Source organism: Henckelia pumila, chromosome 1 (genome assembly GCF_033568475.1).
Source record: "Henckelia pumila isolate YLH828 chromosome 1, ASM3356847v2, whole genome shotgun sequence".
In the NCBI taxonomy this organism is placed as follows: Eukaryota; Viridiplantae; Streptophyta; class Magnoliopsida; order Lamiales; family Gesneriaceae; genus Henckelia; species Henckelia pumila.
Genome location: NC_133120.1, coordinates 108993583 through 109006997, shown reverse-complemented (window position 1 = coordinate 109006997; position 13415 = coordinate 108993583). Strand labels below are relative to the sequence as shown.

Genomic DNA, 13415 nt, shown 5'->3' with positions numbered 1-13415 from the left:
AACATCTACCCATAGATTCAAATTTAATAATTTTAATTATGGATTGAACAAACGTGAAATGATATGAATCAATTCTACTAGTTTCTTTGTGGCCAAATGATTTTTCACCTACATTTCCATGGAGCACTCCAAGATGTTCTCACAGACTTGTCCCTACGCGCCATGTATCTTCTCCAATCATCAATCACCATTCTCAGATCATGGATCTTCTTCCCCAACCCGACGCAGCAATTCGCATGCATCGTGCACACCAGATCCAGATCTTTACCTGGCTCACAGAACCCACCAAAATACGCGGTGTTCAAATACCTTATCTCCAATCCGATTTCCTTGACATAAGGATTCATTTTTATCATGTCCAGCACATCTTGATCGTGTTTTCCTGGGAAATACTGCCACCCTCTGTACCAGAATCTGTAGAATCTGATTGTACGAGGATTGGATTTGACGTACTTGAAGCCTCCATTGGGGATATTTCTTGGATCGGAGTTGGATCTATACTCATCGCAAGCAATTTGGAAGTCGGAGCCTGGATCAAATCTTGGAAACGGATTCCTCAGCCACATTACATCTGCATCCTGAAATATGGATATATTTTGTAACTTTCACCACTTTCGTGTGAAAGAATATCTGACAAAACAAGAAGCTATACCAAAAAAACATACCGAAAATACGAAATTATACCCCAACTCAAGAACCACCCTGAGAAAATCAATCCTTCTCCACATCATCCTCAAGTAATCCTCAGTCATGAAGGCAGCCTCGCCGGAGAAGTCGACTCCAGAGGCTGTGAGTGCAAAACAGTGACGATGCACGGCGGAGCAACGGGAATACGCTGTTTGATCCAACGCCACGACCACCACATGATTCACAAGGCTCTGTGTTTGATCTCCAATGCTAAAGCTTTCAAGAAAAATATCAAAGATGGAGTTTGGCTCAGTCCATGCTGCATTTAATGTTGTTATTATCACTGTTTTGCTGTCTTCCATGGCTGCTTTCTTCAATGCTCTCTCCAGTTTCTTGATTTCATCTTTGGTCTTATCAATCCAGACAACGTCAAAATTAATATTGCATGTGACAATTATCAAACTTGAGCTCAAATATCCACTCACAATCCAAATATCAGCATAGTATATAATGGGAAATCTTGCAGAATAAATATGAAATTTTCTAAAAAAAAATAAAATAACTAGAAGTGAACCGAAAGCAACTTACATAAGATGGTAGGTCTTCATTATCAGATGCAAACTCATATATCTTTTCATTTGATGACGATGAATTAGCAGTCTCTCGATCCGACTTACTAGTTGGAGTCAAGTAGTTCAATGAATAAGATCTTTGAAGCAATTGAATAGGAAAAGATGAATGACTTAGAACAAGATAGAAGAGGCCAACCACCATAGATAGCAAAAATGTACTAACACCTAGTCGGGAGAAGTCGTGAAGGCGGCGGCGGTGGTGATGGAGGCCATGGCGGCTAGGCATTAAGTCGTGGTCGTTCCTGTTGGTGTCAACCATCTTCAAAAATCAAAATATATTGACACCTAGTATAATAGCATGTTCTTTGATGAATGTGGAGTAAAGATGACGATTTGTTTTTTTTTTTTTTTTTTTTTTTTATAAATTTTACACTAATCAATTCTCCATTTTCTAAATTATGTCACATGCGTACCTCGTTGCTGTTATTTTTATTTCAATAATACTAATAATAAAAGCGCCCTTCCCTAGATGGGTTGTCTTAATTGAAGTGTTGAATAATTTTTTTCCTTCGCGTTAGGGAGGAGAATTATTTTATAATTAAATGTCAAATTTGAGATCTCTTTAAAAAAGACATGTTAAAATAAATATTTAAATGTTACGAATATTGAATTGATTAGTTTTGTTAGTGTAATAACTTAATATCAAGTTCTGATAATCATATTAACAAATGAAAAGATTATGAATTATGATCCAAGGAATCTTTCGAATGGAGCAATCTGTTTTTAATGTTTATCTTCATAATTCATGTCTTTTACATTAAGGAGACACGTCACTCTTCAAATAAACAAAAATAAAACGATTCTGACGAAATATTTGAATACAGCACTCTTCTCACTAATTAATTTCCTAACTTTCGTTGACCAATAAAAAAAATATTAGGCGAAGATGTGTTAAAACAAAAAAAACAAAAGTTGTTCAATTTTGAGCTTTGATGTTTTCAAATTTTGGTTTTTGTATACTAACGTTTAATTTTAGGTTATTTTGATCTATTCGTTGATATGACACCAAAAATACTAATATGATCTCGAAAGATAGAGACATGACACCAAAAAAATTAACATGTTAGATGTCACATTAATAATTAGACAAAAAAGCAGAAAATTAAAAATCAGCGTAATAAAATCGAAAGTTGATAATTTAAAAGAAGAACATATAACTCGTGCTTCCTTACGTTCTTTAAATTTTGTGGGTGGTGTAGCTACCAAGAATAATGCAAACCCCAAATTAGACAAACTAATGGGGGCAAAAAATCATTTTGTCAAAAATTTTTTGTTAAATATATATCGTATTAAACTTCAAAAAATTTAACGTGGCAACATCTAGATGACAACGACGGGTATTAGATGAGGTTTGGCTAATCTGAGATTTGTCCCGTTAAGAAAAATAATTGGACTCAGGACTCATCCCGATCTCGCTTCAAACCCCGCGGATTCCATATGCGTTGGACACATAAGTAGATATGTTATTTTACGCAATAAAAATTAGGTAGTGTTTGTAACCTTTAAAAAAATATAAGCGATTATGAATTTTTTTCACAAATTTGTTAAGAAAAAAAAAATCATAAATCAATTGTTCAATATTTTTCAATATAATAAATAAATTAAATTAATTAATATGAATAATGGGGCGAGTTTATAAAACTCATTACCTGCTCTTGGATCTACTAACCGGATCTGAACATTCCTCGTAACTAGATTCAAAAAAAAAAAAAAAACATGCCTCGTAATTAGATTCATTTTAGACCAATAAAATGAATGTAATTCATTAATCATTAATGTGATGTAGAATTTAAACCTGAGCTATTATTGTCTCACTCCATCAATATAATTTGGGATATTGGGTTAATGGGCTCGATCGTCTATTTAATTTAATTTGTGGGCTACAGTTTATATAGTTTGGGATATTGGGCTAATGGGCTCGAACATGATATTTAATTTAATGTGTTGAGCTTCACTTTATATAATTTTTCATTATTTCCGATTACCCAATAGTATCCTGATTCCTGCCTAACCTCTGTTTCCCTTCTCCGCTTCTTCTAAAGCAGCGGCGCGGCGGAAATAACCGTCAGTTGGCTGCTGAAAGCCTGAATTCTCCGACGCTAACTATCCTCCCCCGTTTCTAGCCCCTATCACGACCTTTCTCGAACTAGACCGATCCGCCCAACTTTTGTATATTTCGATTTTCAGGATTAGTTTGAGTCTTCAAGGTTTTTCTTGCCAGTTTTAGGTAAAGGATGCTTCTTGCAGGTTTTCTGTCTACATATTTGGATTGTTAGAAGAAATTAGCTTATAGCTTCACTAAGGTTTGTGTTTTCGTTAAGATCTTGCCAGTGGGGAAAAACATAATTATAGTTGGAGATAGAAATGAGTTGGGTGGTACAAATTAGAAGGGGGGGACGAAACAGAGAAAATTTAGGTGGGAAATTCAGCTTCTACTTGTTTCGTGACATCCTGTGTGATAAAAACATATGATTGATTATGCTAAATTCGTTGAGAAAAGGGCAAAAGTAACAAGTTGAAGTGACAGAAGTATTCGTTCACTCTGCTATTCACCAGTTTTTGTTGTTAATTTGCGGAATTGTCTCACTGTGTGATGCTTTCTTGCTCTTTTGCTATTCTGCGAGAATTTCCTTTTGTTATTTATAATATTTACCACGAAAAATTTGTGTAAGCAATTCATGGACGTTATGTTGTTTATTCAGTACAGCACAATCTACATATATTGATCATGAATTGTTTTGCTGACCAAAGCTGTTGTTTTTTTGTTTTTCTCTCGTCTTTGCAGCTCAGAGAAGAATATAAATGGCTAAGAAGGGGCAAGGAGCCAATACAGGATCTTCGGCTGCTGCTGAGGATTCCAATGAACCAAAAATCGATATCAAGTCTATCCTGAAAGATATTGAGTTTCTGGGTATTTCGAATGTTTAATATTTTTCAATTATCCAATGTAATGGTTGTTTCATGTAGACTCTTTAAAATTTCTTAGAAAGATGTTGAAACCTGGCCAACCTTTTCGGCTTGAAGATGGTGGCCTCGTATTCTTGCTACATCATTTTCACTTTTGTGGCATTTGGACATTGGGAAATCCATTATTTGTTCCTAACTGTTTTGATTTTGATTTACTAATCAAGATGTATTATCACCTCAGAAATTTGTTGATTCAAATATTATGTGGTTCAACCTATTCATTATTTGTTGAAACTGTGAATTGAGGCATTTAATAGCAACTTGAGGGTGTTTTATTTCCAAAATGTACGTTGAATTAATGTTGTTAACCACTTACTATAACTCTATGAATTTATTTCAGGATCTTCTCATATGACATGGAAAGAAAAGAAGGACTTAGAGAACAGAAAAGTAGTCTCTCTTGGTGGAAAGGTGTCTTCACTTGTCCTTGGGTTGTCCCTTGCATAATTGAGGTTGGAATGTTCATATATTAACTTTTGTCTCTAAACAGCCCCCAAAGAGGCAACGGCTACCTCTTAGCGTGGCACGGGTTACAATGAAGAAACAGAAGGAAAGAGAAGAAAAAATGCGCGAGGAGGTTGCCACCCACATTTTCTTCAGTTTATATGTAACATCGTATGCTTCTCAACAATTACGGTACTTAGCCTTTAGCAATTGTTATTTCAGAGTGCCGTGCTAAGAAAATTAGGAGTTTATACCAGCAGCAGTTCCACTACAAAGGCAGTGGAGAGGCGTCGACCAGAGGACCGAGCGTTCAAGACAACTGAAGGTCACTTCAGAAATGGCATCCTTGATGTCAACCACCTACTACAACGCTCTACTCCTCGAGTTAAGGACGACGACATCAAGCATGCTATTGGTAAAGGGAAGAAAAAGAAGGGTGGAAAAAAGAGCAAGGGTGGAGGAAAAGGTGGTGGTAGAAAACGGCACTAAAATTCTCGGCAACTGCAGGATAGCTAATCTAAGAAATGGAGAAGAATTCTCTTTAAAGTCTTAATCCATTATATTAATCTTGAAATTAGGTCTTAAATGCTGATTTATGTGACCTAACCAAAAAGAGCACCGCCATGAACCGGTTGAGCTTCTTCTTGGTAAGGTATATGGTGATGTCTTGATCTTGAGAGCACTCCAAGTTCGTCACCAAAAAATTCTAGTTTTATGTCCAATTTGTTCTTTTTTATATTATCAAAAAGCTTCTTGTTTGATGCTAAGATAAACAAGCTAGACCTTTACTAGTGGCTAATCAAATATTTTTAATTTAAGGGTGTATTTAGTTAGAAAAGCCAAGTGTGGAATTTTTTTTAAAAAATGTTTTTCTTAAAAAAATAATTTGTTTGATTACTTTTTTTTAAAAAACACTGAAAGAATATCAATTTTTTTTTTTAGGTTTTTCCACCTATTTCTATTTGAAAATGAAAAACAAAAGCACTTTTCCACGTTTATTCAAATTTAAAATTTATTTATTTTTAATAGAAAGGCTTTGAAAATTTTGGTTTATGTAAATGTTTTTTTTAAAGTTGCAACTTTTATATTCAAACTCACCATATGTTTATGGACTAAAAAGAAAAACAGGTGAAACACAAAGCATGCCAACTGGTTCAAATTTTCCCTTTGCATATTCCCTCTTTTGATTTTGTTCAAAAATATAGTTCAATTTAATTCTAGTTTTCTGTATTTTTAGGTTGGCACAATAGACAAGGAACATGGTGCACAACACTTAAGGACATCCTTTGAAAATTTCATTAAACTTTTTATTCTGAAATGGCATTCATATGAAAAAAGGAAGTAATTACATGCTCTAAAATTCTCATGCTTTTATTGGTCCAATGGGAGCAAGAATTTCCAGGAAAATTTGGAACATTTCGTTTCTGTGTTTCATGAAAACTTCTCTAAAAAAACCACTATTTCCGACATGCTATCGGCAGGGGCGGCCCTGGCCCCGGGTAGCCAGGGCACGCGCATGTGGGTCTCCAAAATTTTTTTTTTTTTAAAATTATTATTATATATATATTTATTTATATATAAATATTATATATTATGCTCTCATACAAAATTCATTCACATAAAAAAAGGGTATGAGTTTTTAATTTTGAGAGTTTCGATAATATTTTGCTCTTTTGTTACTTTGTGGTTGCGTGCGATTACGTGAATTGACTATCAATAGTTTAAAAATTCAGAAAATAGAGAAGTACAAATTTACGAAAAAACACAAACGCATTCAACAAAACGATCCAAGGTATAAATTACAAGACTTTTGTTCAATTTTATTTTATTTTCAAATTTTGATATATTGTTTAATCTTATTTTGATTTAATGTTTTTGTTCACATTATTTTGGTTTAAGGTAAGATGTTAATATTTGTTGTAAGTTCACATAGATTCTGAAAATTCGAGGATTACAGGTCTGAAAATGAATATTTTTCCTATGATCGTGGTTGCGTATCAAATTTTATTGATTATTCATGTGACTGTAGTATCAGTTGAGAAAAGTTTTTTCAAGTTAAAATTATTAAAATCTTATTTGAAAACGACAATGAGTCAATAAAAACTGAATGATTTGGCAATCTTCTGCATAAAAAAAAAAATATTGGAATATATATCTTATGACTACACAATTGATGATTTTGTTTCAAAAAACATAAGAAGAGCCAATTTTAAATAATATTTTTGTTGATTAAATTATTTTAAAGAATTATGTAAACTTTCTTTCATTTGTGTACTTTATTAATTTATGTATTTTGGTTTATTTTAATTATGTTATTTGAATTTATATATATATATATAGGTTTGCTAAACCGGGTGCCCGGGCTGTCAGGATAGTGCAGTGGGCCTGACGAGATGATCGAGCTAACAAAGATGAGAATGATATGTGATCTGTCCTTTCCTGATCGAGATGATCTATACACACAAGGAAAAAAAATGAAAGCACGTTAGTGGAGCGCCGGAAGATTTTCCAGCGGGGCCACTCCAATGCTTAAGTCAGACTTAAAAATAGAGTGGGCTTTAAGTAAAATGAATATAGTGCTTTTTAGATTTTAAGTGAACATACCTCTATGAATACATATGGCCAGGTATTTATAGGCCTTGGAGTGAGAGAGTCACTCCGCATTTCCAGGGTAGTGGCCACGATCTGGATCGTGGGTGCCGAAATTGCCCACGTTTATCTGTCACGCATGATGGTGCCCGAAGGTCCGGGACCATGGCAATCGTGGGGATCATGCCCTTGAGAAATGGGCTTTGTCTAAGTCACGAAGACCTGGTCTCCTCGGGATCCTGAATCTCCTGAATTGCCTTTATACAACCCTGCTACCCCTGGCTCTGCGTAGCCCTGCTACCCCTGGCTTACCAGGGTATCACCACTCCTTCCTAAAATAGTCGGGCTAGAGTCTCACTCACTGTCCTGACTAACAGCCCTGCTACCTTGGCTCTGCATTGCCCTGCTACCCCTGGCTCTGCATAGTCCTGCTACCCTTGGCTTACCAGGGTATCACCACTCCTTCCTAAAATAGTCGGGCTAGAGTCTCACTCACTGTCCTGACTAACAGCCCTGCTACCTTGGCTCTGCATTTCCCTGCTACCCCTGGCTCTGCATATTCCTGCTACCCTTGGCTTATCAGGGTATCACCACTCCTCCCTAAAATAGTCGGGCTAGAGTCTCACTCACTGTCCTGACTAACAGCCCTGCTACCTTGGCTCTGCATTGCCCTGCTACCCCTGGCTCTGCATAGCCCTGCTACCCTTGGCTTACCAGGGTATCACCACTCCTCCCTAAAATTGTCGGGCTAGAGTCTCACTCACTGTCCTGACTAACAGCCCTGCGACCTTGGCTTTGCGTAGCCCTGCTACCCCTGGCTTACCAGGGTATTACCATTCCTGATGCTTTTATCTCAATGGATGGGAGAAATATATTTTCAAACGTTCGAAAATGTGGTAGGGTTGACGTCAGCCCTAGAAATTTGAAAAGACGGGTAGAGGTCTGTTGGAAAAACGCGACGTTCAGATCAATCGGTATTGATACCGGTGCAGCGGAAGTTTAAAAATTTAATATGGAACAATTCCATAGTGTGGGTATCAACCATACGATTAAATTGTTTGTGTGTGTGTAAAATTAAATAACAATTATATAAGTTTACCTTTAATCTCGAATCGAGATTCTGGACACCAACAGATTTAATCTGCTCTTGTTGTCTCTCCCTGGAACTGATGAATATTCTGTCCTTCAATCAGGTCCACGAATGGAGGTTTAATCCCTCTGATAGATTGCACTAGAAAATATATCAGAAGTTTTCTGCGAAGAGAATCACGAATTTGATTCGTTAATCCTGACTGCAATTCAAAATTACAGACCGAAAAATCTCAACCAGAGTAGGGAGGGGCGGCGGTCGTGTGAGAGAGAGAGCTAGGGTTTCGAAAACTCTGTCTCAAAATTATGACCAGTTGTATATAATTTCTGTACTGCAATAACTTATTTATAATGCAGGCCACTAACAGCTTAGGGCCCATTAGTCATAAGTTGAGGCCCGACAAGCAAAGCCCGCATGTTCAGAAATTAATATAAAATTCATCGTGACTCCGATTGATAAACCGATTTCACCAATGTGCACATAAACCATTTCTGCACATTTTAAAGTCAAGATAAATTTTCCTGAATCCGAATTCAGTGGTTTCCAAAAATGTCCATCCCTATGTCATTTTAGGAAATCCTACTCCCTTACTCTTAATTAAGAAGTCCAACTTCTTTATTCATTAAATTTAACTCTTTAAATTTAACTATCTCAACGGGGATTAAAACTCCATTACACTGTGTGACCCTCAATGGTTCAGGGATACAGCTAGCCGTGGGCTCACAACTTCTTGTGACTCGGAACAACACTTTCCGACTTGCCCAACGAATCATGGTAAAGCGCCTAGCAACATCGCCCCATGATTCCCTAGGTATCATTGATAGTGCCTACAAGAACCAGTAGATTTTGGTTAGCGTACAGTACGGTCCCTTCATCCATATATCCCGATCGAATCAACAACCATTGGTATATCGAGAGTCGCTCAAGATTCGATAACTATGCAATACATCTTGAAGATCAAATTAGTGACATCGCATGTGCTACTAAGAAACCATTTCTTAAATCACATCAAGTACTCTGGCCAGAGATTCGTCACACTAATCTCTCCTCAGATCGCATAGGATATCCACACTCGCAAGTATGTGGTGAATCCTTGACAACAATGCATCGACTCCTATATGTGTTGCAACTGTACCCAATCCGGACACCTGATGACCCCCATAGAGTCGGTAAACGATTCAAAGCACAGTACTAGCATATAGAGTCTCCATGATGTTTCAAGTAGTAAGGACTAATGGTGTACAACCAAAACCGCGGACTTTATCCACTCGATAAGTGATAACCACTTGAAAAGTCCGGATAGGGTAGTTCGATTATTCATCATATGAATATCCATTTGCATGCTTCGAACATCTTCATGTTCCCTACCAATGAAACGTGGTACTCTGCATCGCAAATGCTAGTCTCAAACTCGAGCGATCCTTATCCTTATTATCGGACGGCTCAATTGACTAGGAACGGTTTTAGAATATACAGTGACTATAAGATGTGTTTCATGCTAGACATCTCCATGTTCTACCACATCTTACATACACTATAGTATATTCAAGGTCTTTATCAAAACAACAAAAGTATATCACAATATAACAATATGAAGAAAGATAAAGTCATTGCCATTAATAAAAGTGTAAATTACATTAAACAAAGATTGTTTATACAAAGAGTTATCAAAGCCCATAGCCACAAGTTGGCTCACTGGGCACCCACTCTTTCAATCTCCCACTTGCCCTATAGCCAACTAGTCATACTACGTAGACCCATTGCTTCGCGATGTTTGTTAAACAATGGTCCTGGCAAGGGCTTAGTAAGTGGATCAGCGATATTGTCTGCAGAGGCCACTCGTTCGACAGTGATGTCTCCTCTTTCCACAATCTCCCGGATGATGTGGTATTTCCTCAGTACGTGTTTGGATCTTTGATGAGACCTTGGTTCCTTTGCTTGAGCAACGACACCCGTGTTGTCACAGTACACCGGGACTGGACCAACAAATTCAGGAATGACGCCCAACTCTTGGACGAACTTCCTCATCCAAACGGCCTCTTTAGCAGCAGCTGATGCTGCAATGTATTCAGCCTCAGTGGTGGAATCCGCTGTGGTGTCCTGCTTGGAACTCTTCCAAGAGACAGCACCGCCATTGAGCATGAACACAAATCCAGAGGTTGACTTCGAGTCATCCACGTCACTTTGGAAGCTAGAGTCGGTATAGCCTTCCAATTTCAGATCTCGTCCTCCATATACCATGAACATATTCTTAGACCTTCGTAAGTACTTAAGAATGTCCTTCACGGCTTTCCAATGCATTTGACCAGGATTAGCCTGATATCTGCTCGTGACACTCAGAGCAAATGCTACATCCGGTCTGGTAGATATCATCCCATACATGATACTACCTATAGCTGACGCATATGGTGCATGTGTCATATTCTCTATCTCTTCATCAGTCTTGGGACACATAGACTTGGATAGAGAAACTCCATGACACATGGGAAGATGTCCTCTCTTGGACCCATCCATTGAAAACCGTTTCAATATGGTGTCGATGTAGGTTGATTGAGTGAGTCCTATCATTCTCTTAGATCTATCTCTATAGATCTGTATCCCAAGAATGTAGGATGCCTCACCCAAATCCTTCATCGAGAATCTACCTGATAACCATATCTTTGTTGACTGCAACATCCCTACATCATTCCCAATGAGTAGGATGTCATCAACATAAAGTACTAAGAATGTCACAGCATCCTTAACTACTTTCTTGTACACGCATGGTTCCTCCGGGTTCTTGATGAAACCAAAATCTTTTATTGTTTCATCAAATTTCTGGTTCCAACTTCTTGATGCTTGTTTTAGACCATATATTGATCTCTGAAGCTTGCATACCTTATGCTCGCTTCCCATGGATGTGAACCCCTCAGGCTGCTTCATATAGATTTTTTCCTTAATGTCTCCATTAAGAAAAGCAGTCTTCACATCCATTTGCCATATCTCATAGTCATACCATGCAGCTATGGCAATAAGGATTCTTATGGACTTGAACATTGCAACTGGTGAAAAGGTTTCATCATAGTCAACTCCTTGCCTTTGAGTATAACCTTTCGCCACCAATCGCGCCTTGTAGGTCAATACCTTACCATCAGGCCCAAGCTTTCTCTTGTAGATCCATTTACACCCTATTGGAACAATTACATCGGGAGGATCTACTAAAGACCAGACTTGGTTTGTATGCATCGAATCCAATTCTGACTGCATAGCTTCAAGCCATAAATTTGAATCCGCATCAGAAATTGCTTCCTTGAAGTTTCTTGGATCACATCCAATGTCGGGTTCATCTTGATCCCCTTCAAGAAGAAGACCATATCGAACAGGAGGTCTAGAAGTCCTTTCGGATCTTCTAGGTGCAGGCGTGTCCAGCATGGTTCATGAGGTGTGGGATTGTTATTTTGTATTTCGGGTTCTTCTCGAATTTCTTCGAGCTCCATCATCTCGCCTTTCTTATCCAATAAGAACTCCTTCTCCAAGAAGGTGGCATTTCTTGAAACAAACACCTTTGTTTCAGTAGGATAATAGAAATAATATCCGATTGAATTCTTCGGATACCCCACAAAATAACATAAGCTGGATCGACTATCCAACTTATCTCTCACTGTCCGCTTCACGTAAGCAGGACATCCCCAAATCCTCAAGTACGAATACTTAGGAGCTTTGCCATTTCATAACTCGTATGGTGTTTTGTCCACTGCTTTAGTGTGGACGTTGTTCAACAACAATACCGCCGTTTCAAGCGCATAGCCCCAAAACGAAGGTGGAAGCTCAGTGAAGCTCATCATAGATCGAACCATGTCCAACAAAGTTCGATTACGACGCTCCGATACACCATTAAGATGTGGTGTCATAGGAGGAGTCCACTGAGAGAGAATCCCATTCTCTTTCAGATAGTCCAAAAACTCGGTACTCAAGTATTCTCCACCTCGATCCGATCGAAGTGCTTTAATACTTTTACCTAACTTGTTTTCTACTTCAGCCTTGAATTCTTTGAACTTTTCAAATGCTTCAGACTTATATTTCATTAAATATAAATACCCATACCTTGAATAATCATCAGTAAAGGTAATGAAGTAGGTGTGACCATATTGAGTCCCAACTCTAAATGGTCCACAAACATCTGTATGGATCAAATCCAACAGATTTTGACTACGCTCAGGTTTTCCCTTAAAAGGAGATTTAGTCATTTTTCCTTTTAGGCAGGATTCACAAGTAGGTAGAGAGTTAATATCAGACATATCAAACATGCCCTCTCCCACTAGCTTGTTCATCCTCCTTGAGGAAATATGACCCAGTCTAGCGTGCCAAAGGTTTGCCGGGTTTTGACTATCGATTTTCCTTTTGTTTGTTGTCGCCGGTTTATCAACATAATTTATTGGAACGTCTTTTAGTTTTAAGTTGTATAGATCGTTTTCAAGTTGTCCATTTCCAATCAAACATTCATTCTTGTAAATATTGCAAATCCCATTCACAAAATTGTAAGAATAACCATCTCTATCTAGCATAGAAATAGAAATAATGTTTTTAATTAAATTCGAAACAAATAAAACATCTCTTAAAAATAACTTAAAACCGTTCTGCAAAATTAAACAAACATCTCCAATGGCTGTAGCTTCAACTATGGAACCATTCCCGAGCCTCAGCTGGGTCTCACCCATTCTAAGCCTGCGACTTCTTGTCATCACCTGCAAATCATTGCAAATGTGAGATCCACATCCGGTATCCAATACCCAAGAAGTAGTATTAAGTGAAATGTTTATTTCAATATAGAACATACCCTTCGCAGTTCCCAACTGCTCTAGATATTCCTTGCAGTTGCGCTTCCAATGACCGGGCTTCTTGCAGTAATGGCAAACATCCTTGGATTTTTCCATTTTTGAAGCCTTTGTCTTGTGCTTCTTCTCTGGCTCGACTTTCTTGGGTGGGGCAGAACGTTTCTTACCCTTCATACTTGGCCCCTTCTTAGCAGAAGATGAGGAGCCCACCAAGAAAGCTGGTTTATCCTTCTTTAATGTGGATTCATATGT

General features: G+C 37.7%; 2 protein-coding genes across 3 annotated transcripts; one reads left to right on the top strand and one right to left on the bottom strand.

The window, feature by feature from the left end:
• Positions 1-56: 56 nt before the first annotated feature.
• Positions 57-1548, bottom strand: LOC140875752 (uncharacterized protein At4g15970-like). Its single transcript, XM_073279536.1, has 3 exons — positions 1216-1548; positions 666-1037; positions 57-578 (listed from the first exon to the last, which is right to left on the bottom strand). Exons 1-3 carry the CDS (start codon positions 1516-1518, stop codon positions 105-107), a joined length of 1149 nt encoding a protein of 382 aa, XP_073135637.1. The 5' UTR covers positions 1519-1548; the 3' UTR covers positions 57-104.
• A 1703-nt stretch (positions 1549-3251) lies between these two features.
• On the top strand, positions 3252-5478 carry LOC140875705 (uncharacterized). 2 transcript variants are annotated; one of them, XM_073279477.1, is made up of 5 exons: positions 3252-3562; positions 4045-4170; positions 4567-4637; positions 4717-4803; positions 4893-5478. In XM_073279477.1, exons 2-5 carry the CDS (start codon positions 4062-4064, stop codon positions 5157-5159), a joined length of 534 nt encoding a protein of 177 aa, XP_073135578.1. In that variant the 5' UTR covers positions 3252-3562; positions 4045-4061; the 3' UTR covers positions 5160-5478. The 2 variants fall into 2 exon arrangements, with proteins under 2 accessions (XP_073135578.1, XP_073135577.1); XM_073279476.1 differs by having other exon boundaries at positions 3252-3486; positions 4893-5477.
• Positions 5479-13415: the final 7937 nt, after the last annotated feature.